At 40.7% G+C, this 26352-nt stretch overlaps 1 protein-coding gene across 1 annotated transcript; it reads left to right on the top strand.

Moving 5' to 3' along the window:
• Window positions 1-13: 13 nt before the first annotated feature.
• On the top strand, window positions 14-21243 carry LOC146613971 (E3 ubiquitin-protein ligase MARCHF6-like). The gene is made up of 26 exons (XM_085377288.1): window positions 14-257; window positions 1303-1402; window positions 2021-2094; window positions 2211-2354; window positions 2907-2979; window positions 3983-4163; window positions 4710-4968; window positions 5888-5949; window positions 8889-8921; window positions 9236-9287; window positions 9384-9442; window positions 9535-9615; window positions 10110-10178; window positions 10322-10396; window positions 10625-10759; window positions 10848-10967; window positions 12651-12751; window positions 13378-13515; window positions 13729-13921; window positions 14007-14076; window positions 14522-14703; window positions 14812-14946; window positions 15230-15319; window positions 15487-15619; window positions 18638-18773; window positions 19622-21243. The coding sequence occupies exons 1-26, from the start codon at window positions 239-241 to the stop codon at window positions 19698-19700; spliced, it is 2793 nt and encodes a 930-aa protein (XP_085233414.1). The 5' UTR covers window positions 14-238; the 3' UTR covers window positions 19701-21243.
• The last annotated feature ends 5109 nt before the right edge of the window (window positions 21244-26352 follow it).

The raw sequence follows: 26352 nt of genomic DNA, 5'->3' as shown, positions 1-26352 counted from the left end.
TAGTGGTGAAACTATCACATTAACACTTGTTGTTTTGTGTACCGCTAGCTGATGAGCCATGAAGTAAAACAAGCTGAATTTAATTTGAAACGCATGATGACGTCAAACTTAACAGGGCACTGAAATAAAAAGTCTTTCTAGAAATGTTTACATCTAGATAGCCGGCAGTCATCGCTGCTGCACGGACTGCTTAAATCCAGACTGCTGTGGAGCAGGGCTGCTTTAGCAGCCAGCCAAGATGGACACCGCTGAGGAAGGTAGCTAATGCCCAAACTTGATTACCTTAGCGCTAAATGGTAAAGTCATTCATGCTGACTTTGCATGTGACCTAACCGGCCCTCAACTGTTGTTGGTAGCAACGACCACGACTCCGTTGTCTTAAACTTCAGCAAAGGTTCTCCAGAAGTAGAGAAACCGCTAGCCAATTAGCGTTAGCCAGCCAGCTAGCTGGCATTAGCTTACACCCTATAAGCTGTCATGTCTATGTGGAACCAGAAATCCTAGAACGCATTACATGGGCACTGGATAGTGGTTACAACGTAGAAATTGTAGAGGGAGTCCAATTCACAGTGAAGCCACACGCAAAATTATCTAATTATGAGTTAACCTTTAATAAGTTGAGCCATTGAAACCGTTATGGGAGCGTACCGAACAGTATGACATGATAAGCTAGCGGTACGTTGGTAAGGTCGGCAGGTTAGCGCATTTAGGCTACCATTTGACAAGGCTCATTCACAACTTTGCGAGTTCAACTAAAGAGAAATTGTTATTATGACGAATGCTCTCGACATACTCCAAAAGCCTGCATTTTATAGTATATTTGGACTTCCAGAAAACAAGCCCATTATATTTTCCCTGAGCGAGAATGAAATTGTTTTTAGCCACTAGCATATATCTGAAGGATATACCATAAATATATATAGCTAAGGGTGGTATCCTAACTCGTGTCATGCTCCTACTTCTTGGGCTAATTATAGTCATTTTATTTTTGTCATGCAGTGACACTGATAATCCAAGGATTTACAGTTTGCCCTAGTCTGACCTATACTGTTACAGTCACTTTAAATACGAATCCAATGCACAGACTCAGTCCTGACACATGTACACTGTTAGCGTTTTGTAGAAAGGTATTAGTAGTTTTGTATTACGGCTCACATGTGTTTATTAGTGTGGCTCAGTATATGTTTGGTGGGGTGTTTTTTTGTTTGTTTGTTTGTTTTTGCTTGTTTAAAAAAAAAAAAAAAGCACTGCCAGACTGTCTTTAGCTATGCAGATTCTTATCACTGTGTGCCTTTTGTACAGCCGATATCTGCCGGGTATGTCGGTCAGAGGGGACCCAGGACAAGCCCCTTTACCACCCTTGTGTTTGCACCGGCAGCATCAAGTTCATCCATCAGGAATGGTATGCGAGTGAGCAAGATGTTCATGTAAAAACTTTATGGTTTTCTTTTTTCGCTTGCTTTTCATGGCTTGCAGGTTTTGGTTTTTGGTCACATGGAAGTGCACGTGGTTGTGCAGTCCACAGAAATTACTAGATGTGAATTTCCAATTACATTTGCAAACAGTTGGATTTATCCTGCAGACCTTGTCTTTTTTGGAGGGGGGCAGTCTCACTGTGATGCTGTAAGATCTGCCTTTCATGTGGATGTTGCTTTGGTCATCTATTTAAAAATAAATAAATAAATCTAGAGCTGCCTCTTTCAAAAGGGGTAATTTGCCCTGCCATACTGCAACCGTTTTTCAAGAATGCTTTAAAAGTATGGGGAAAAAAAAGGTTTCAGTGTGTTGACTCGGTCTCAGAATTCCCCAGATCGCAATCTTACCAAGGTTAATTAATGTAGGATTTGCTGGAAAAACAAATGTGATCCACAGAGGACCCACCTTGCTTAAGGACTTAAGGATGTGTGCTAACATCTTGTTCCTTGATACCCCTGGACATGTTCAGAGACTACTGAGGAAGATTCTTGTGCAATTCTCTGTGAGACATGGGTAAATTCACTGTTTCATTTTGTTTTCACAGCTTACTGCAGTGGCTGAAACACAGTAGAAAAGAATACTGTGAATTATGCAAACACAGGTTTGCATTTACACCAAGTAAGTTGTTTTTATCAAATCATTCAATGTCTTAAGACTGCATTCATTTGTTGTTAGTGCCTTCAAATGCCCAGTTATTATCTGACAATTTATTTCTGTATTGCTCTTCTCATCAGTCTATTCTCCAGACATGCCATCTCGCCTGCCTGTGCAGGACATCTTTGCAGGGCTGGTCACCAGTATTGGAACAGCCATCAGATACTGGTTCCACTACACACTGGTGGCCTTTGCCTGGCTAGGTGTGGTACCGCTCACAGCATGTAAGCCACATCTTGGAATTGCAACTAACGATTACTTTCATTATTTGTCAGTATATTTAAATAATAATTTTACTCTAAACATAAGAGGATTTAAAAAATTTATTAAGCTTTCCATTACCTGAACATGTCCTAACACACTTCCCAGTGTTTGCATATGAAACCACAGTATCAAATGTGAAACAAAGATTTGGGGAAATTTTATGTTTTAAGTGGAGGTAAAACATTTGAATTGGTTAATTGACTAAACGTACAACCAGTAAAAAAAAAAAAAAAGATGCTTGAAAACAAATAGTTCTGTGGACCCAAAGGGGCTAATGTTTGACTAGCATAAATAAATCACATGTGCTCTAATTAGATGTTTCAGTTCAGCACAGCGTGAAATGTAACACCATAAATGTACAAATTTGAAGCAGTTTGGTTTTAGTTATAAACTAGTTGAAAAGTGATCGCCATGTTGGGGGTTTTGTGTGTGGGGCTTTTTTTTGTTTTGTTTTGTTTTTTAATTTATTTTTTTCCCCGTCAATTTTGCTTTCATTCTGTGTTTCCCAACAGGTCGTATCTACAAGTGTTTATTTACCGGCTCTGTGAGCTCTCTCCTTACCCTGCCATTAGATATGCTTTCAACGTAAGTGTCTGCTTTTGGTTTTGTGCCTCCTCTCTCACAAAGTCAAGCTGCGTTTGTTCTGTCGTGTACTTTGCTTTCTTTATGGCTTGCACAGTGTTGCTGTTTAAATCAGTGCGTCCCAACGCTTTTTATTTATTTTGTGTTCTTCTCATGTTCCTCACAGCCCTATCAGAAGAATGCATGGCATGTTTCACATTTCGTCATTTGGATTAGTTTGACCTGAATGTTGTTCATAAAACGTACCCTTTTCTTTTATTTCTCCTCTGTCTCTCAATCAAGCTGAACTACTGTCACTAGCAACTCTGAATAACCCAGAGATCATGGGAAACTATAAATTTCTGTTCCAGAAAGACTGTTACTTCTGAGTTTATCTCAGACTCCTTCCCTCCCACTGCACCAGAACCAGCTGATTTACACTTTATTTCTTTTCCTCATTCATAAAGTTGCTCTTTAAATGCAGGCTGCTGACAGTCTGTTAAAATTCAAAGATTCAGTCGTTAAATGATGTCAACAACATTTTTAAGGTGCAGATTCTGAACCCCAATATATTTTCCACTAAATCCCCTAAATCAGTCTCAGTTGGTCCAAGCGCCATCACAAGCCAAAATAGGATTTTGGCTTGTGATGACCTCTTCGTGGGCGCTGACATTTTCTCTGCTTTGTAGCGTGCATGCTAATTAGCTCTGCTGTGTGGTGCAGTGCTGCTCTTTTCCTCTCTGTTCACAGTGCTGCATCTTTGCTTGTTTTCAAACTTATGTGTAATTTTCATCCTCCAAATGTGTCCATCTACATGTCCATGAACAGACAGCAAATGTGGAACTGGTTTTGTCCAATGCAAACATTCTGCTCTGCAGTCCTCCAAAATCCCAACAACACAATATCTCGTCAGTGACTGTCAAATGTTTCTTTGTAATGGTTGCAAAATCTCATTAGTGGCAGAAATAGTGTTACTTAAATAATCTGAATGTTTTTTGAAAATTGATGCCATGTCTCCTTCTCACAGGCAAAACCTGCTTGCTGACTGCCTCCAAGGCTGTTTTGTGGTCACATGCACACTATGTGCCTTCATCAGCCTGGTGTGGCTCAGAGAGCAGATTGTGCATGGAGGCGCTCCTCAGTGGTTAGAGCAAAATCAACCCCCACTGGTTCCTAATCAGCCCAACGGCCCTGCACCAGCTAATCAGGTGAGTTTTGTTTGTTTTTGTTTTAATTTATTTTTTCATCCTCTTTAAATCGGAGCAAGAGTGGGGCTGATAAAGACTTCCTAAATTCTGTTAGCTTCCTGCTACAGTTTACCATTACTCTGACATGGTTGGCATAGCAACAGACTCATATCTGTAAAAGTTTGCTAGTTAACGCTCAAAACAGTTTCTAGTTAAAATCATACATTTTATAATCTCTGACAGCAGCAGACAGATTTGGCCAGAGGTGTTGTGTTTTCGGGTTGTACATGTGTCTCATTCTAACACAGTAGCCCGTTAATGATGTTCAAAGCTCCCTGTGAATATTTAATGTGATAACGATGGAGTGATGAATTACATTTTGCATCCCAAACATTAGTGGTCACATCTGGACAATGTGGATATAAACTCCATAGTGACCCCAAGACAGGAGTTTGATTAAAATACTTTCTGTTTTTCAAATACTGAGCTTACATAAGCACAAAATTACTTTATTAACTTTTAGCAGGTTTTATTAATGAACTGTCATGTCTTTCATTATATTCACAGGGTGTGGGCGGTAACGCTGCAGCCAATGCTCAGGATCCTGCAGATGCTGAAGCTGCCCAGAATCCTGCAGAGCTTGGTCCAGATGGGCTGGCGCCTGCTAACGTGCATGTAGCTGGCAACCATGATGAGGCAGAACTGGATGATGATGAGGACGATGATGATGATGATGATGATGATGAAGGGGAGGATGATAACGAGGAAGAAGAGGATGATGAAGGGAGGGATGAAGATGCTGCCGATGCCAATGATGGAGGACAAGGTAGGCGAGCATTTTTCGGAACGTTATCTTTAATGTGTTTGTTTTAAACACTTGCTGTTCTGCTGTGGCACCGTTACTATTTCTTGACAGATGAGTGGTTCTGGACGTTTGTGGCTTTGAATCAGTAATGTTTGAAAAGCCTTCAGCACGACGTGTACTAAGTCTTACAAAGTCCTTGGAAGGCCTTTGGGTTTGGGTTATTTTTTTTGTTTTATTGTTGTTGTTTTTTGTAAGCTCTTATCTAAATAAATGGAGAGAGCCTCATCACAGGGACATAAAAGCCGCAGGCTAGATCTAATAAAACCAGCTTTAGATATTTGTCTTTGCCCTAAAGCTTCAAAATGGGTTTCTGTTTTGTTTTTTCTTTGCAGGTTATACTTCTGATACAGATCCTCACAGCTTCAGTAACCACTAAATCGAGGGTGTCAGCAAATTCAGCCTCTCTGCACTGAATAAATGCAAAGCTAATTTGCATTAGAGTTACAGTAAACTAGGAAAGTTTTAAAAAATGTATTTGTTTACATGTTAACTACAATGGGGACTTGATGTGCCAACCTCTACTGCACATGTGTGTCAGAGAAACAACATGATTGGCTGTTTCCTTTTTCAGCTGCATGTTTGCTCTTTGAGGACAAGTCGGCACTTTTACTACTTCTCCAGCTGAATTCTGTTCAGTATCCTGAGTGCCTCGTAGCCACCTTTTTATCTTCATCATATTTTTAATACATGATGTGTCTGGACTACCTTTACTACACATGATGATGCACACTGGAGGGGTTTCCAAAAGCGTCTGGGTATGACTTTAAAGATAAAGTCCAGCCCTTCAGTACTATGTACTTGTGTAATAAGGGAAGGAAGAGGGTTCACTGCTGCTGTTGTTGTTTCTTAGTGTTTGTCTGGTCTGTGTTCTCCTTTGCAGAAGATTTGAACTGGAATGCACTGGAGTGGGACCGTGCAGCAGAGGAGCTGACCTGGGAGAGGGTTGTAATCTATTTTTCTTCTCTTTTCTGCTCCGTAAAGCCACGTGACTGAAACTACACCTGTTAAGGGCTGTTTTAGATTATTATTGTTATTATTATTATTATATATATATATATGGTGCAACGATACACAATTCACGGTTCGGTTCAATACTTTGGTGTCACGGTTCGATATTTTTTCGATACAAAAAAATGTTCATGCCTTTTTTAATTTGTCATTTATTAAAATTATAAATATATATTTTAACTCAAAAGTACAGTTTTTAAATTTAACCCTAACCCTTGTGCGCGTTTTTTATTTTGACAGCGAATGCGCACCTGCGGACCACTTATGTGCAGCCCTGGTTATTTAGCTCGTCATATTGCAGCCACAGAAATTCTTTTGTCCATGAAACCATAAAGCTGCACTTTCTTTTTGCCTTATAGTCTGATTTGTCATAACTTCTCCGTTTTGTGGTAAGCTTTTTTTTTTGGCTGTCACTTCTTCACCCTGACCTGTCTTATCCTGCTGCTTTTACACACGCACTCACATAAGCTCAGCGATTCTCTGCGCAATCAACCTCTCACATGTTTAAGCTTGCTGCGGGAGATTTCACTTGTCATGTTTGCATAGTAAGCTAACGATTAATAAGACTATGTCAGAGGAATTGGTGCACAAATTATCATCACTCACAGATCAGTGCTGTCGCTCTCTATACACAGTTCGCACGATTGCAAAGTGAAAGCAAAAAAACAAGCGCAAATTCAAACGCGATTTCAATATGTCACATATTGACAGTGGCTCACCGATGCCAATGACAAAATTACCCAGCTACAAGAATGCAAAAGCATTGACATATATTTTTCCTTCCTACAATAGCCCGACGGGCAGGGAAGAGATGGATTTTGGTAGCCCGACTGAAAAAATCGCTAGCACCGGGACGTCGGGCTAGCGACTTTGCGAGCCCTGTATCTGTTTGAGGAATCACTCATCTTTGGAAAAGAGAGTTTATTACAGAGAAATGTCTCTTTCCAAAATAAAAGCTATACTATCCGCTTCTTCTGGGCTATATTCTCAGCAGCATATTAAACAGCTGTCTAAATGACTCGGCTAAAGTTAGTAGCATGCTTGCTTGTCTGCTTCCACTTGTCTTTGCACTAGGATGATGTCGGCATAAATGTGCAGTCATATTCGTTGTGTTCCCACTAGTGCTTTCAGGTTAATCTCGTTGAAATGACCTTAACGCCACAACACGGCAAATCTCCGTTAACGAGCTACCGCCGATCGCCCCGTGCATGGGGCTAGACGGCCAACACGTTAACGAGCTAACTGTGCTAACACACTAGTTCCCACCCATGTAATTGAGCATTGCATGGCACATCCAACACACTGTTTTACTTTAGTCCATGACTCGCTTACCTTCAGGGTCATACGTCACATGAAAACCAAAATAATTCCAAACACCAGATCTGAATGAGGGTGGGGGAGGTCCATGTTACAAGGAGAGCTTAACTTCTGTCTGGCTAGCTTGCCCTGCTCTCTTTCTTCTGAGGATGCTGTCTGTGTTGAGCGCTCAGTGGATCTGCGCTCAACAGTGCAGCCTAGGCGGAGTAGTCGAACGCAGATTCACTGAGCGCTCAACACAGACAGCATCGTCAGAAGGAAAGTTGATAAAATAAATTACAAATTTTGTATTGTTCGATACATATGCGTACCGAACCGAAAGCACTGTATCGAACGGTTCAATATCGATACGAATATCGTTGCACCCCTAATAAATAAATATATATATACACACACACACACACACACACACACACACACACACACACGTATGTGTGTATATATGATTTTTATTTTTTTTTTTATTTATTTTATTTTTTTTAATTAGCCGGAGTTTAGGGGTGCTGCAATACTCGTATCAATATTGAACCATTCGATACAGTGCTTTTGGTTTGGTACGCATATGTATCGAACAATACAAAAATTTTTATTTATTTTATCAACTTTTCTTCTGACGATGCTGTCTGTGTTGAGCGCTCAGTGGATCTGTGTTCGACTACTCCGCCTCAGCTGCACTGTCGAGTACAGATTCACTGAGGGCAGCGCAAGCTAGCAAGACATAAATTAAGCTCGTTGCAACATGGCAACTGCCTCAACGCTACCCGAAATTGAACCTCCCCCACCCTCATTCAGATCCGGCGTTTGGAACTATTTTGGTTTTCATGTGAAGCATGATGCTGATGGTAAGCGCGTCATGGACAAAAGTAAAAGAGTATGTCGGATGTGCCACGCAATGCTCAATTACATTGGTGGGAACTAGTGCGTTAGCGCAGTTAGCTCGTTAACGTGGTGACGCCACCCAGCCCCCACCATGGAGATTTGCCGCGGTATGGCGTTAGTGTCATTTTAACGAGATTAACGCTGACAGCACTAGTGGGAATGCAATGAATATGACTGCGCATTTACGCTGACATCATCCTAGTGCAAGTGGAAGCAGACAAAAACAACAAGCACGTATGCTACAAACTTTACCCGAGTCATTTAGACAGCCGTTAGCACGTGATTCTCCTTATGGGGACCTGATATGTTTAATATGCTGCTGAGAATATAGCCCAGAAGAAGCGTTATAGTATAGCTTTTATTTTGGAAAGAGCCATTTCTCTGTAATAAACTCTCTTTTCCAAAGATGAGTGATTTCTCGATCTGATAGATTTATTTTTTATTACTTTGTTGTTTCAGCAAGATTAAATTTACAAACTGTACTTTTGAGTTAAAATATATATTTATAAATTTAATAAATGACAAATTAAAAAGGTATGAACATTGTTTTGTATTGAAAAAAATATCGAACCGTGACACCAAAGTATCGAACCGAACCGTGAATTTTGTGTATCGTTGCACCCCTACCTGAATGTGTTAAATGGTGACTCTAACGAGTACTTTGTACTATGTTCTAGATGCTGGGGCTGGATGGTTCCCTAGTTTTCTTGGTAATTTCATATTTACATTTCTGACACTATTTTATGCACTGTTTAAAATGTTCTCTGCCAAAATTAGTCATTCAGTGTAGATTGATGATTGATTCATTGTTTGTTTTTCAAACCACTTTAAAGCCTTTAAAATCACTAAAAATAATACAGAATAATGCGTAGCCACCTGATCTTGTTGGAAGGTGTTCAGGATGATGGAGCTGACTTGATCTGTAGCAGTTGCTTTTAAAAGTTTGAAATAATAGTTTAACTGAATTTCAAAATAAACCTTTTCATAAAGTGAAAGCTGGAGTTCTGTTGTGTGTCCTCTATAGGAACATGTGTTTTGGGTGGTGTCTCTCAACACACTCTTCATTCTGGTCTTTGGTGAGTCCCAGTATGTTTGAGTAATGTGATTATGATGAGTACATTATGAGAGAGTCATGGGTTCACTTCTAATACACCCTCTGTATATCTCTCTAGCATTTTGCCCATATCACATTGGTCACTTCTCAGTGGTTGGACTTGGTTTTGAAGACTATGTAAGTGCTTAGGACACACGTGTACACTTAGAACACTGTACTGTACCATGAGTTTGACCTACACTAATGGAATTTCTTGTGTTTGGTTGTAGCTCAAAGCCTCACACTTTCACGGCCTTATCACTACCATACTGGGGTACATCCTCCTGGCTGGAGTCCTTATTGTCTGCCATGTATCCTTGACCTAATACAAGTATTTGAATCTTACACACTAAGAGTGTAGTTGATTCATCACTTGGTAATGTTTGCTACAAGGACAATTTGTCCAGTTTTTATTAAATATTTTTGCTATAAGTTCTTAACTTATCCACTTATTTAAATCCTCATCAAATGTATTGTCCTATAACATGAATATAATCTAACTTCTACATACTATAGGGTAACTACAAATCCTGATGAACGTCGTATATTTTTGGATATATGCGACCTAAAATGGGGAGGTGGGGGGGGGTATTATTTAGCTACAGTAGGACTTCTGTGAATATCAGGAGAGGTTTTTGGTCTTAAGGCCATCTTTTAAGCACAGTCCTAAAAAACCTTAAGAGAAACTATTGATCATCTTTAGCTTGAAGCTGTTTGTATCTCAGATGAGGCTTTGTTTCATAGTGCTGATTAAGAAGTGCAGGTTGTCAAACTTTCTGTGAGTCCTTAACTGCCCCTCTTTTAGGCCCTGGCTTCATTAGTGAAGTTCCAGAGGTCCAGACGCCTGCTGGGTGTCTGCTACATTGTTGTCAAGGTAAAATAGAGCGCTGCAGCACTCTGTGTTGGTTGTTGTTTTCTGTTTGTCTAAATAGCAAAGCTTTCAGCTGAAACAATAATTAGTGAAATTATGATTACTTGTAAACGGAAGCTAAATTGCAAGTGTTTTCTATGTTGCAGGTGTCCCTACTGGTTGCCATGGAGATAGGCTTGTTCCCACTTATTTGCGGCTGGTGGCTCGACATTTGTTCACTGGTAAGACAAACATGCAGAGTTAGCTCAGCTCATCCTGTTGATACAGTCGCATGCTGGCTTTTAATGACTAGCCAAACACACTGATTGCATCACAATGACGGCATGTGCAGCAACTTGATCAAGAAGGAAAAACAATGTTAAATTGTGAAATGCTCAGAATGCTACAATTCCTAAAAACTGCTTTATAGCTGGTCACATTTTAAACACCTTTGTCTTCATCTATTGAAGGAGATGTTTGATGCCACTCTGAAGGACAGGGAGCAGAGCTTTGACTCTGCTCCTGGCACCACCATGTTCCTCCACTGGCTGGTCGGTATGGTCTACGTCTTCTACTTTGCCTCCTTCATCCTTTTGCTCAGAGAGGCAAGTGGATTGTTACGGACAGTGACATGGAAAACTCTCAAACAATGTTTTCTGAAAAAATTAGAGATTTCCCTCATGCTGTGTGCAGGTGCTCCGGCCAGGTGTGCTGTGGTTCTTGAGGAACCTGAACGATCCAGACTTTAACCCAGTCCAAGAGATGATCCACCTGCCCATCTATAGACACCTGCGGAGGTTCATACTCTCTGTGGTCAGTCAAACATTCTCCAGTTTACATTTAACCTGAAGCGTGACTGAACAACAACCAATCGCAGCAGATGGCCCCGCCCCTCCTGAGCCTGGTTCTGCTGGAGGTTTCTTCCTGTTAAAAGGGAGTTTTTCCTTCCCACTGTTGCCAAAGTGCTTGCTTATAGCGGGTCATATGATTCTTGGGTTTTTCTCTGTATTATTGTAGGGTCTGCTTTATAATATAAAGCGCCTTGAGGCGACTGTTGTGATTTGGCGCTATTTAAATTGAATTGAACAATAATCAGATTTACATTTAGTCTCTGAAAAAAGAAGAAATGTGTATGAGCGCATATACAAGCATAGGAATGGCTAGATAAATATTTGCTGTAGGGAAATTAAAAAAAAAAATGTACAAAGCACTTTGTTTTCAAGTTTTTGAGATTTCTGCCTCCCTGCCATCTTAATACTGTGAAGTTGAGTGGACTCTTGTTTGTTGGACAATATGTTATTTTAACATCACCCCTCTGAACACACAGATTACATGGAAAAATAGCCAACATCAGAGGTGTTATTTTTAACCCATGTCTATTCTGTCAGTTGACATTGTACTTATCAGAAGCAACTCTGTCTCTCTCCATCTGTTTTTGAATATTCACTTTTCTTTACTGCCACAGCTCTGATGCACACACAGATGCATTCAGTTCAGCTCTTTAGATCAATTTCAGCCCAATTCCTGTCAGACTAATTCATTCAAGTTAGCAGATTGTTTCTTTTCTCAGTGCTTTGAGCAAATTAAATTTGGATTTATTTCCGTTGCATTTATGGAAATAAATATTCTCTTGATCTGCACAAATAAACCAGCCATTCAAAGTTTTCAAACCTTTCAGGGTTTAGGAAGTGTAGCAATTAAAAAAAAAAAAAAAAAAAAACCAAAAAAAAAAAAAAACCAATACAAGGTTGATTATTTCCACTATTTCACATACAGGTTTATTCCAGAAAAGCATAACTAATGCAGCGATGAAGCTGTGGCATACTTCTTGGCTTTACCTCAAAGAGGATAATCTTTTTACTGAGATGACGCAGACCGGGCATTGCTTACTACAGCATCATATTAATTCTAATGACACTTTTAATGAACGTGTATAGACACATACACCTGGTTATGACACACAACATGACTTCATTTATAGAGAGCTGCTCTTCTTTTACTGTTAGCACACATCAACTTGTTAAAATATTAGGAAAGTGTGTGGCGTAGCAGGCACTTAGTTATCGGAGCACATTTTGTAAGCTGCTAATGTCGTGTAAACATGTCAGGCAGTGTTGTACATGGTAGTCCTGACATTTTTCTCTGTGTAGGAATTGTACAAATTAGTAAGAGACTCACAGGAACTGAGATTCAGAGTTTGACATTATTTTTGAGTTTAAAGTGTAGTCTGTTGAATGCCTGACTTTTAAATCTGTTTACTGTATCCATTAATCTCAACACTCCTAATGTTTGGTTGAACTGACCCGGCAATCAAACTGTCATAAGATGTTTTCTCATAAGACATTTGTACACACTTGAATGCCCTTTTTTCTTTCTTTTTTTTCTTTTTTCTTCTTTTTTTTTTGTTAAATGATCCATCATCCATTCTGAAATTTGATGATTTAATGCTGTTGTTGACTTACATATGTATATCTGTGTGTGTGTGCACATTTTCAGGTGGTGTTTGGCTCCATTGTTCTCCTGATGCTTTGGCTTCCTATAAGAATCATCAAGCTGCTGTTCCCAAACTTTCTTCCCTACAATGTCATGCTTTATAGGTACAGAGTAAACATTTGAAATTCTGAAAACTATTGATGACCCCAAACTGCAGAGTTTACGTTTGTTTGTTTTTTTGTTTTTTTTGTTTTTTTTCCTAAGTCACTGTAAAAAGACCCCTGGGTGCTACTTGCAGTCAGTCAACAATGTTCTGTTCTGCATACCAAATATTCTAACAGCTAAATGTTATTACAATAACGCTTTTGATCTGATAAATGTCATTGTTTTAAATGTCTGTGAAGGTTCTCAGTCATCCAGGTCATCGTTTAAAATGTACTGTGATGACTGTAGTCTAATCATAATGGATACGATAATGAGTCGGTCTGAATTGAGGAGCAGTGTCTAGTTTTCATGTTATGTTAGACGTCTGTGATGAAAACTGTAGAGTTTAGTTATAACTGCAGTTCCTATTTTGATTAACTATATTAAAGAAACCGTATAATCCAGTTACATTTTCAAGAACATGATTTGGGATCTAGCGCTTGACATAATTTAAAATACACATTATCTTTGTCTTTAAAGCACTTAAACTGTGGAAATGGGAAATCTGTAGAAAATGAACTGCTCAAAGGTCGTGATGTGTACATTGTGACGTGAAACGAGTTTGGTTTGTGTTCTTCCTCTGCAGTGACGCCCCGGTCAGTGAGCTGTCGTTGGAGCTGCTGCTGCTTCAGGTGGTTCTGCCAGCACTGTTGGAGCAGGGCCACACTCGCCAGTGGCTCAAGCGCCTCATCCACGCCTGGACATTCACAGCTGGATATGTGCTGTAGGCTGGAGATGCACACACTCGCACACACTGCCAATTTAAATCTGAAGCATTTAAGCACCAATTTGACTTTTTATGATGACCTTTGGCTGTGGTAATTTGGAGAAATGAAACAACGAGACGTACAAAGAGACCACGGTGTGTGTTAGTTTTTGTCTTCAGTCTCATACACTGTAATAAAAGACTGCATTTGCTCAAATGGCTCTCCCACAGTGATCTTCACTCCTACCTGCTGGGAGACCATGAAGAAGATGACAACCAACAAAATAACCATCCTGGTCGCGTTAACAACAACCGGATCCCGGGCCTCGGGGAAGGGCTTCACGCTGCCCATCAGGCCATTCTGCAGCAGGGTGGCCCCGTTGGTTTCCAGCCGTACCACCGGCCCATCAACTTCCCCATGAAGGTGGGTGCTCATCTCAAGAGTCCTGTCACTTTTGAAGCCTCTGCTCATATTGAATGTTAACCGTTTTGTGTTTCCTCTTGTTCAGATCATTCTGTTGGTTGTCTTCATGTGTGTCACACTGTTATTAGCAAGTCTGATCTGCCTCACACTGCCAGGTAAGATGCAAGCAGGCAAATTATCTCATGTACATCAGCGGTCCCCAACCTCTTTTACGCCACGGACCAGTTTATGCCCAACAATATTTTCATGGACCGGCCTTTAAGGTGTCGCGGATAAATACAACAAAATAAAACTAGTACCGTTACCGAAAAAAAGGTTTATTCATAACACACGTGAGAAGACCCAGGAAAACAGAGTAAACGATAACAAAATAACGCTGAAAACAGATTTAAAAACCCTGAAAACTATACATTTCACACCTGAGCCTCAACTCTCGCGGCCCGGTACCAAACGACTCGCGTACCGGTCCGAGGCCCGGTGGTTGGGGACCGCTGGTGTACATGATGTCTCCTGGCCCTAGCTTTCAGCTAGTCGTTTTTTTTTTGTTTTTTTTTTGTTTTTGTTTTTCCCCCCCTCCACCTTCTCCTCCTTCTCTCTCAGTGTTCGTGGGTCGTTGGTTGATGTCCTTTTGGATGGGCAGCGCCATGGTTCATGAGCTGTACACAGCAGCCAGCGGTCTATACGTCTGCTGGCTGTCCATTCGAGCTGCCACGGTGTTGCTGTCTTGGATGCCACAGGGACGGACAGTCATCATGCTCAAAGTCCACGAGTGGACGCTCATGGTAATGTGGATTTCTGTCCCACCGACTGCAAATATATCATTTCTCAGCTGTTCTGTGGCAAGTTGTATTCTGATTTATGGATTGGGTGTGATGTCCTGATGGGAACAGATCCTTAAGACGGTGGTGGTAGCCCTGCTGTTAGCTGCGGTAATTCCTCTGCTGTTGGGTCTGCTGTTTGAGCTGGTCATTGTTGCTCCTCTCAGAGTGCCACTAGTCCAGACGCCTCTCTTCTACCCCTGGCAGGTAGGAACACTTACCTAAGAAAATGTGAATAAATTTCTAAATGGTGAACTAAATTGTTACTTCTTGGATTTAGTTACTGCATTATTTTTATTCTTCTCAACCATTTTATTTTCTTGTTAATGCTGCTTGTGATGTTAAATGAATTGATCTAATCACAGCAACAAATCAACACCTTGTGTCCGTTTTGAGGATGTTGGCATGTCAACATTAGAAGCATTCATGTGATGATATTTTGCGATGGTGTCTTTGTGTCCTGGTTATGTACTGACTCTTTGTGTGACAGGACTGGGCGTTGGGTGTGCTTCATGCTAAAATCATCGCTGCTATAACACTGATGGGCCCTCAATGGTGGCTTAAAACCGTTATTGAGCAGGTCAGTCTTGCATTCTTCAAAGTTGCAGTCAAAATAACGAATAAACACTTAAACAATGCAGATGAGAAATGTGCAAAAATGTCAGTATCATCAAACTGATAAAATCCTGTTTTCCCACACTGGAATGAAGGAACTAATCTCCCTCTCTCCCTCCTTCCTTCCTGCAGGTGTATGCTAACGGCATCAGAAATATTGACCTCCATTTCATTGTGCGTAGGCTGGCTGCCCCAGTCATCTGTGTGTTGCTGCTATGTCTCTGTTTGCCCTACACAGTCTCTAAAGGTGTTACACCACTGTTAGGTATGTTGCTTGAAATGTCTGTCTTTCAGGGATGTATGGATATTCTTGTACCTTAGTGTACACAACAAAGATCACTTTTTAGTGTTTAGAGGACTGATTTCTGGTGTATTCATGTTTCTGGTAAAGTTTTCCTTCTGTAATTGGAATAGGAGATGGCCTAATGGGGGGGGGGGGGGGGGGGGAAATTATACCCCCTCTCTAAGATTTTAATATCAATTGTGTTGGGAGACTGCAAGATGGTGTGTGTGGTGAGAATCTACTACACAAATGTGTTCAAAGGAAGTGGTTCATGATGAATAAAGTGTGAAACTCAGTGAATTGAAGAAAGTAAACAGGAGCATTGCATTGAGAATGAGGTGACACAGGAAAAGGCTTATAGTGAGTTATGTCAAGCTGGACACTAAGGAAAGAGAAAAGCACTTGCATCGACTGGCTAGTCAAAGGGAGCAAGCTAGATTGATCAAGCAGCAGGTCAGGATAATTCGGGATGCAGATGGAAAGAGTACAAAGAGAGGGAGACCAAAACCACTGGAGGGTTTATTTAAAAAAAAAAAACAACACACAATCTTGGAGAATGAGAGGAACCCTGAAGAATGGAGACTTGTCCTGATTTTTTTTTTTTTTTTTTTTTCCCCAAGAACAAGGCTGATGTGCACAACTGTAGTAACTAAAGAGGAATCAAGTTGATAAGCCACACTGTGAGGCTGTGGGAAAGAGATGCTGAAGCTGGGTTAAGAAGCAGGAGTTCAATTCAATTTTATTTATATAGCGCCAAATCACAACATAAGTCGCTTCATAGATACAGAGAAAAACCCAACAATCATATGACCCCCTATGAGCAAGCACTTTGGCAACAGTGGGAAGGAAAAACTCCCTTTTAACAGGAAGAAACCTCCGGCAGAACCAGGCTCAGGGAGGGGCGGCCATCTGCTGCGACCGGTTGGGGTGAGAGAAGGAAGACAGGATAAAAGACATGCTGTGGAAGTATGGCTTCATGCTGAGAAAGAGCATTACAGGTGTGGTGTTTGCTTTGAAAGGGGGACTGGCTAGTCGACTGGGCGATCGTGGCTCAAGAGTTGGGAGTTCGCCTTGTAATCGGAAGGTTGCCGGTTCGAGCCCCAGCTTGGACAGTCTCAGTCGTTGTGTCCTTGGGCAAGACACTTCACCCGTTGCCTACTGGTGGTGGTCAGAGGGCCCGGTGGCGCCAGTGTCCGGCAGCCTCGCCTCTGTCAGTGCGCCCCAGGGTGGCTGTGGCTACAATGTAGCTGCCATCACCAGTGTGTGAATGTGTGTGTGAATGGGTGGATGACTGGATATGTAAAGCGCTTTGGGGTCCTTAGGGACTAGTAAAGCGCTATATAAATACAGGCCATTTACCATTTGAAAGTGTTGCTGGAGAAGTACAGAGAAGGTCAGAAGTTACACTGTGTCTTTGTGCATTCAGAGAAAGCATACGATAAGGTGCCAAGAGAGGAACTGTGGGAGTGCCTCAGGGTGGTGCAGTACATGAGGACAGCAATTCAGTGGTAGATTTGAGGGACTATTTTTGCAGACAACATTGCGATCTGTACTGAGAGTAGGGAACAGGTGGAGGGAGAGAGGTACAAAATGCATAGAAGGTGAAAATGTGAAGGTAGAAGATTTCAGAATAACTGAAGTCAATACAAAGCAATGGACGGTGCAGAACACTGCAGGCAGGGTGGAGAGGGTGCAGACGAATGTGAGGGGTGATTTGTGACAGAAGGATGGCAGGAAGAGTGAAAGGGAGACCTGCTGTAACAGGGGGTGTCAAACTCCAGGCCTCGAGAGCCGGTGTCCTGCAGGTTTTAGATATCACCCTGGGTCAACACACCTGAATCAAATGATTAGTTCATTACCTGGTTTCTGGAGAACTTCAAGACATGTTGAGGAGGTCATTTAGCCATTTAAATCAGATGTGTTGGATCAAGGACACATCTAAAACCTGAAGGACACCGGCCCTTGAGGCCTGTAGTTTCCCCACACCTGTACTAGACGAAGGAATACAAGAAGAACTCATAAGTGTCATAGATGTAGTTAAGGATTCCTCCTTAACTACAGAGGGTTGGTGTGACAGATGAGGATGCTGGGTAGATGGAAGCAGAGTGGGGGCTTCTAAAGGGAATAGCCAAAACCTTTACAGTCAGTCTGTGCAGTACAGATGAACAGGTTTCTTTTTTTATGTTTACATTATGTGGTATTTCTTATAATTCTCTGTAATACAAGAAAATGAACTTATGGCCAAATTGTGTAACTTAGACATAATTATTATTTTATGATTATTAGTAATGAACTGTCATTTTCCCTAGATATAATAGCATTTGAGATAGCAGTGATCCATAAAGTAGACCTATTATACTCATTCTTGGACTCCGCTAGAGTAGCTTTAGATGATTCACAGTTCAAGATGTACTCAGAAGTTAAAGGTCATCAGAGGGACAGCTTTAGTGTAGCCCCTCAGTTCATCCTCTAGTCTAAAATGAGCCCTTCTAACTCTTCTTTCTTTAAGGCCTCTGCCTATTACTTTTGCTGATACTGAAAATTTAGAGCAGACTGAGACTCTGCAACTTTGAGAATGAAAATAAATGTTGTTGGTTGTTGATTAAATTAGAAACTGATCAAAATTCAGGCACAGAGGCCAGGGTACCGGCAGAGCCTCACTAATTTAGACAGGGTGCATTTAAAATCTGCTTTTTATGCAAAGCCTATTAAAAGGTAGCTGTGGTTTAAACAGGGATTTCTGATGTTCACACAGACAACACATGCATTTAAACAACCTGTCAATTAAGAATTCCCAGTCCTCTCCTGGGAATAAACTGTTAGCTGTTCTCTAAGCAGCTGATTGGTTTAGTCTTTCCTCAATGTTTACTCTTGACAAATGTTAAGTGACTTGCTCTCTGGCACTTACCTCACCCTCTCTGTTATAGCCCATCAATTCCTGAAGACGACCCAAACAGCAGCTCCTGTTTCACTGCTTGTTCTCTCTCTCTCTGTATGTAGGAGTACAGCCAGAGATGCAGACACTTGTGGAGAGGAGAATCTATCCGTTCCTGCTCATGGTCTTCATCCTATTGGCCATCCTGTCGTTTCAGATACGACAGTTCAAACGCCTCTACGAACACATCAAAAATGACAAGTGAGTAGTGGTGATACTTTTTTTTTTTTTTAATATATATTTTTTTTATTTTATTATATAAACTGGGGGGGGGGGCTCTGTGTTCTAGTAGGATTCAGAGAAAATCCAGTAGCGGAACCTTGGTGTGGAAACACGATTCCATTTATGTTTGTCAAATATTGACAGGAAAAAGGTTTGGTCAGGGTCATGTTTGAATTCATTGATGCGTATTCACGCTCTGATCAGTAAAGCTGATCAGTAATTCTGAAGGAGAGAGTAGGGAGGTATGAGCGACACAGAAGTTTATTTTCCAAGAAGACAACTTTTAAGGCCTCAGTTACATTGGCTTGGAGACTGGTTACCACTGGTAACCATAGCAACCACTGTTTACTACAGAAAAATGAACATTGGCAAGTGGTCGTGGGACATTGCTTGCTGTCGTTAGATGAAATCTGTCTCACAGGACTGCACATAAAACCTCCCTGTGATCGCTTTTGTTGTGAGCAGATTTCCGCTGTTCTGCATGCCACCTGTCTGCAAACAGTCTTACACGAACCACAAATGGAGGCCGTTGGTCTTCAAGTCAAACCTTTTACTTTAAAGTCGCCATGAAAAAAATATATTTTTATAGTGGTTCATTTTTTTATTTTTTTTTTATTTTGCCTAAAATATTTCAACATAAAATTAAACAGTGTAAAATGTCTGCACGGCTTCCAGGGTTGTCCCTACTAGCGTGTTAGTGCAGTTGTAGCTCTGCAGTGGGAATACGAGGAAAGATCTTAGCTAGTCAGTGGTGTGCCCTTCCATGCTGCTCTTTAAATTGTTTGCAGAGCTAACAAATAAGCTAAATGTTTCCATCCCTCCTGCAGGTACCTGGTTGGACAGCGACTGGTGAACTATGAACGTAAGGCGGGCAGGAGCATGTCCTCCTACAGCACCTCCTCATAGACTGAACCGTGCTGTGGGATCGGTGGAGCATACTCACACTAGCCCATCACCAGTAGCCACCATCAACGTATTGTGATGAAACCTCTTTTGTTTTCTTCCTGCTCGGCTGTCTGCTTCAAACGCAGACTGAAACTCGTCAACTGTCCATCCTGGTAAACGTTCATGTCCAACGCAGCTGAAGTTTTCATTTGTATTTCACTTGTTTTTAAAAGGCTTTGTGTTGAAGTCAGATTTTTTTACCTCAGACTGTGCTTCCCTTTGAGTGAATGTTGTAAAGTAGTGTCTGGGTCACTTTGTTTAGACCTGTACATAACCACAACAAGAATCCCTCTCTGTTCCTGTGTGCATCAACAAGTTTTCCTCACCTCCCTTTATCAGAATGAAGTAGTCAGTGATGAGGAGAGACATGAATGACGTAGCAATGTGATTGTATTTTTTTTTTCCTTTTTTTAGTGGTTTTTATTAGATGTGTGCGTTCATATATTTTTAGTCTTGTATATTTCTTGAGTGAGCTGGTAGATGACCCTTTGAGAATTAGAAAAAATGAAAATTGCATTTCTTTATGGCCACACTCACCAAGGACGGGCTCCTGTGGTTTGTTTGTTTTTGGAGGCATGGGCCTGTAAGTTTGGAGATCAGTCTGGTTTTTAAAATGAAGCAAATTCACCTTCTACAAAGGAGAGGGTCTAAACCTGAGAATAGAAAAGTCACAGCACAGAACAAATGAGTTTTCAGGTCTCTCCATTAAATTTTAAAGGTTTTTCACACCCAAACAGCACGGGAGCACAGCAGGTGGTTGAGATAATTTCTGCAAATGCCTCCATCGATGAGCAGAGGATAACACACAGGCAAACTGTTTACACTATGGCTGCCACCGGCTGCTTTGCAAGTGACGTGACTGCATTTCTTTATGCTAAATCCCTGGACTGGGCTTTTTTACATTTACAGACCCTGCAGTCTGATTGGAAAAGGTTTCAGCAGAGAAAGTGGGACATAACTGGAGGCAAAATGTTCTTCCCAGTTTAATTTGGACTGACTGTTGTTTTTTTGTTTTGTTTTTTTTAATGTTTGTTTGTTTTTAGTACATCACTCTTAGAGGGACTTAGAGATGACAGAGCTGGCAGTGCTGCTAATCAGCTACTCACACTAACCTGAAAATCAGCTGTATAAAATAAGAAACATGACTAATGAACTGAACTGGAAAACTCAAGCACCCCTCACACAGAGCCAGCTTGTGTCGGTGCTTTATTTACTTCCTGATTTACTTGCTCTGATTAATCATGTAATTGCTGTGACTTGCTAAGCTCAGTCAGGTCAAGACGTAGCGCATCAAATCAATTTAGTTACAAGTAACACCCTAATGCTGGCTTCACATTAAACTTTTGTCTATATTTGTAGGGTAGATGGAAATGGGCTCGTTGCGTTGTCTGATGTGTTTCGTGTCTCCACTGAGAGACGGGCGCAGCTTGCCCAACTGACTGTCACTGCAGGACCTGCAAAGCAGGAATTGCTGATGGTGTATCCATAGATTCTTAGGGTGTTTTTTTTTTTTTTTTTTTGTTTTTTTTTGGGGGGGGGGGGTTTGCCCCATCACTGCAGTGTCCCTACAATTGTGCTCCTGTTGGTTAGTGTGCTCCTGTTGGTTAGTGTACCGCGGAGTGAGACAATTGGTTAAGGACGGTGTCGTTTGTTTACGGAAAAGTCTTCACAGCACAACTGAGGGTGTAGGGTACCAAATCTTTTAGGTTACTGAGACGAGCTTTGATGGAGCTGAGAGTTTTCTGCATCCCTGATTTAAAATGAGTTAACAAAGTAGTTTTTAGCTTAGCTGCTACTAAATATTATTAGGATTTCCAGGTGTTACTGTTGCATAGTTAACATTAAGTAGAGCAGTTTGTGGTGAAGTAAAAGAGGGGTTTGGGTTTTGTTTTTTGTTTTGTTTTTTTTGTTTGTTTTTTTTTTCCCCGGAACATGATAAATATGCTAGCTTCTCTGGCAGAAGAGGAGAGAACAAATGAGCTGAAACTGACCCACATTCACGTCTTCACCTGCTCACAGGTCCTTAAGGTGATTTTCAGAGGAAGAAACGGATTATTCTCTGCACTCTCATGTAAGAAATTCACTGTTAATTGAAAATAAGCCTTGAATAGCAGGAAGCTGGAAGAAGGTGGCTCGTCCTCGATTATGTAACACTAACATTCACCTGTGGTTGTTCTTGTGTCCTGCATACTTAGCATTGGCATGCATGAAATGAGCAGACTGTATCTGTAAACCAGCATAAGTACTGCAAAGAAACTGTCTTAAATAGAAATGAGAAGTTTGAATGACACCTGCATGATGCTGATTTTTGTATCTGTGAAACTAGTTTGCAATTTTACAATTTTAAGGAGTAGTTGAACATTCTTTGATGGGCTGGTTTCATGAGAACATTGATACCACAGTAAAGTCAGAGAGTAGTGAAACTGTTAGCTTTAAGTCAAATTGCAACAGACGCCACCCACTGCACCTGTAGTTAATGACTGATTAATAAATTAATTGTACAATTTTTCAGTTTCACAAACTGGAACAAGTCACAAAAATGACTTTTATGAAAAAGCCAACATGTTCCATGTAATCTCCTTGGATTTTCTTAGATCACTATACGTGTTGACTAAGTGCAGTGACGTCTGAAGATTGTAGGAGGTATTCTCATGTAACATGTGGCCTAAATGTGAAGAATCGTTTCCCCAGAGTCACATTTCACTTTCTACAAATAGCTATACTCACTGTGCATGTGGAAAAGTCATTGTCTGAGATTTGTCCTCCCACTGTCTTACTTGTGTGACCACATTGTTTGCTATGCTGCCCAGCATTTCTCCTTTCACATGACAGAGTTGTGATGTGTCCTATGTGTAGATCCAGAATGAAAGCAGACAATTGGGTTTTAGAAAAGATTTATTTTCACTGAGTGAAACGAGCTCCGGCTATTTTCTGAATCATTTTTGTTACTAATGAGAACATAAAACAAATTTTATTTTAAGCGACTTGATTTGGTAACTAATTTTTTATGCAAATGTTTTAATGTTTTGCACCTTGTACCACACTTTGCAATCATTTCAGAATCCACTGTAACACAGTCATGCTAGCTCCATTTATTTTAGCCCCAATGAGACTGAAATGTGTCCGTATCTAACTGGCTGTATACAGTGGCTTTTACTTAAATCATAGGTTTTCCCTAACACACTGAATTATTAGTGTAATGAGTACAAACTGCTTTTCTGTCGATTGTGAATGACATCAACTTTAGTGCTTCTTTAGCTGTAGTCCTACTGCTGTGTGGAGTGCTCAACTTATATAAATATATGATGCTATAAAGTGACCTTTTTAGTCTTTGAACTGAGCTGGACACTTTGAATTTTAGTGTTGAATTTTTAGAAGAAATTATTTCTATTTTTATATGTGGAAAAAGGCAGTGGCATGTACTGTAACATAAAGATGTATACTTAAAGCTCTGATTGTTGGTTCAGTCATATGAAACATAATAAATGCTTGAAAAGATTCCTCAAGATTGCTGTTTGTTCAAGTTGTGGCCAATGTCTCCTTTAAACAAATGTTTAGTCTGGGACCCAAGCTACATGTGAAGTCCTTAAAGACACTTAACCTCTTTTTCCAATAGGTGTTAAACTTGTCGCACTGCCAACAGGCCCAGACAGGCCGGGATGTGTTTGAGTTCTAGAGATCACAGGGGTCAAGGGGTGAATCTGATACCTAACAGGTGTCTTCACCCGTCGCAGATGGAAGAGTTACTGTACACTTTCTTGGAGAACAGTAGGAGTGATTTCCTGAAGGGTTCTTTATGGCAGTGAGCTCTGCTGCCTCAGTAGTGTAGAGTGGGAGAGATGGGTTGTCCATGATGGAGAGCAGTTTGTTCAGTGACCTCCTGCCCCTCAAAGACTTGAACGCATCCAAATTCTGACCAATGATGGTTTCAGCCTTGGGAAACAGGAGACAGCTGAAGTGCTGTCACTGATCCCGAGGAGCTTCTCATTCAGCAAAAGTGATTGGATGATGTTAAAGGCACTGGAAAAAACAATTAATTTCATTTAGATTTTTTTAGTGCCAACTCACAAGGCACTTTAAATTGCATTTTAAAGACCCTTACAACTATCCAGAGAAAAACTCCAACAATCAGATGAGACTTGGTGACAATGGGAAGGAAAAACCTTTAACAGTTAAAACTTCTGGCAGAACCAGGCCCCACAATCACCTCCTCACTCCTGCTTTTCCTTCTCTCGTGTTGCCTCCAAACACACCTTCACCTCCCCTCTTCCTTTGTCTTTGGCCAACAGTTTCCACCGGCACTCTAGTGATGATCGTTAACCCGAGCCCCAACCGATCTGGTATGGAAATCTCATTCTTCTTCATCCGCATGTTTGGTTTGGCAAAGATTTTATGCCAGATGCCCTCCCTAACACAACCCTCCCCATTTATCTGGGCACTAGGAGTATACAGGCTTGTGGCCTCCGATGTGGTAATGTTATGTTAGAATTCATATTTTGGTACGAAGACTCATTCCTGAAGAAACCCTTGTTCCAATCAGAGGGGTGGCTAAGTCATGTTATATGAGTACCCCTGCACGTTTCATGGTGCTACTTTGTGGAAACATGCAGGTGTTCTAAATATTTATTCACATAAATTTATTTCATAATTAAAACAACATCAATCACATACGTGAGTGTCAGCAGTTCAGAACAGTCTAATTCCAAACTGGAATGATGTCTAAGGAAAAAAAACGGCTACAAAATAGGATATGGGGTTATTTCTGCCAAATCCAATTACCTTTGTGCTAATGCACAGTCTTAACAGGTAGCCCAAATACAGATTAGGAGCATATGCAGTGGAAACCTGATCTCTGCTGTCAAGCTAAATCTGATTTTCCCAACCTGTGCTTCATTTTTTAACAAGCAAAATGGGCTCAACGTTTTCATGCCGATTAAATCATAGAGTAAGCGGCTGTGGTTCAGAAGAGATTAGCACTGTCAAAAAAAACATTTCCTTTTCTGCTCTATTGTAAAACCTTCAGACTTCAGGCAGAAAACAAGTGTAAGGTTTCTCTGACAGATTTCTACTTTGCATAACAATAATTTCAGACTTGGAGAAAAAAAGTATTGTGCTCATTGGAAATTAAAACAGTTAACAGATGGATTTAACAGCTACAGATTAATGTTCCTGTGCCTGATAGAATTTCAGCTGCTTAAACTTTATCCTAATAATAGCTAATAATGTTACCTGCCTGAGGTACTGTAACCTACTTGGCAAAGATTGGACTACGTGGAATTAATCCCATGCTGTCTGATACAGATGTCCAGATTGTAACCAAGTATACTGATCTACAAACTGGTAACAAATAAACAAAATTTAACAAAAGACGTTTCACTGTGTGGTATAATTTTGTGTTTATTCCTTTATTTATCAATTCAGTTCAGTTCAATTCAATTTTATTTATACAGCGCTTTATATTGTAAGGTAGAGCGTAATACATACAGAGAAAAACCCAACAATTATATGACCCCCTATGAGCAAGCACTCTGGCAACAGGGGAGGAAAAACTCCCTTTTAAAAGGAAGAAACCTCCGGCAGAACCAGGCTCAGGGAGGGGCAGGGCCATCTGCTGCGACTGGTTGGGGAGAAAGAAGGAAGACAGGATATAAGACATGCTGTGGAAGAGATTACTATAAGTGTACAAGAGCTAGCTAAATGGCAATTTTTCAGCCGTTAACTCGTTGATATTTCCAGCCACTTACAACTGCCGATGAGAAAAGTTTTGGATTAACAAAATTAAAAAAAAGTTCACAGCCATACCAAAATGCATGCTAATCAGTATGCTTAGTAAACAGGTGTATCATGTGCAATTTTACCATGCTAACACAGTTAGTAGTGAAGGTCAATGTTACTACAACACACTGCATAGAAATATGTGCACAAAATGGTATTGTAGTTATTTAGCATGTTATTTAGCATTCATGTAAAATGATACGGCCATTATGGTGCAAAACCGAAAGTAGCAGTCTCACCAAAATGAGTTCATATTGACTCTTTGGGAGTTTTTTGATGTCAGTTGAAATATTAAAGTTGAAAAATCTAGTTAATCAAATCCATTTATTCAAAATCTGATTTTTTAAAATAGAAATGGCTTGGATCACATGACTTACAAAACCAAGCCTATAACTTAACAACCACCTCTAGACGTTTAGATTTTCCTCCTGTAATGCTATTTTTGATACACTTTTGTCCTTTGTCAGAGATAATGTATTTATCCAGGGAATGCTGGTATCACAAGGTGATGTGAATAAAGTGTATTGTATCAAACTAGGCTGTAGCTTAGTTGTTGTTGAAGGTGACATTCGTAAACTCTCTTAGGCCTGAGTGATTCCACTCCTTCCAAAGTGCCCTGTATACAAATGAGATCATGTGGCTGAGAAATCCAATTTAAGCTGGCAGTGTTAAGTGCAGAAGACGTTGAGAGCAGAGGTGGGGGAGATGGCGTCAGCTTGACCAGCTGCACTTGTGACACAAGTATAACATCTGCTACATTTATTTTCCATATGGTTTGTCTTACGTGCTTTCAATAGCCTTTCTTGTGGCGCCGGTGGCGCCTGTGTCCGGCAGCCTC

The sequence above is a fragment of the Diplotaxodon limnothrissa genome, linkage group LG18 (assembly GCF_057381915.1).
Source record: "Diplotaxodon limnothrissa isolate DT_005_m linkage group LG18, D_limnothrissa_male_GT1.1, whole genome shotgun sequence".
Lineage (NCBI taxonomy): Eukaryota > Metazoa > Chordata > Actinopteri > Cichliformes > Cichlidae > Diplotaxodon > Diplotaxodon limnothrissa.
The sequence above is the reverse complement of the archived record's forward strand: the minus strand, read 5'-3'. Positions and strand labels throughout refer to the sequence as shown.

What these genes read in the sequence shown, in the direction of transcription:
- LOC146613971 (XM_085377288.1), top strand. An exon ending in GCCCTGCACCAGCTAATCAG is followed by an intron (nt 4,164 to 4,709) that starts GTGAGTTTTGTT and finishes TTATATTCACAG; the next exon opens with GGTGTGGGCGGTAACGCTGC. An exon ending in TTCACAGCTGGATATGTGCT is followed by an intron (nt 13,516 to 13,728) that starts GTAGGCTGGAGA and finishes GCTCTCCCACAG; the next exon opens with TGATCTTCACTCCTACCTGC.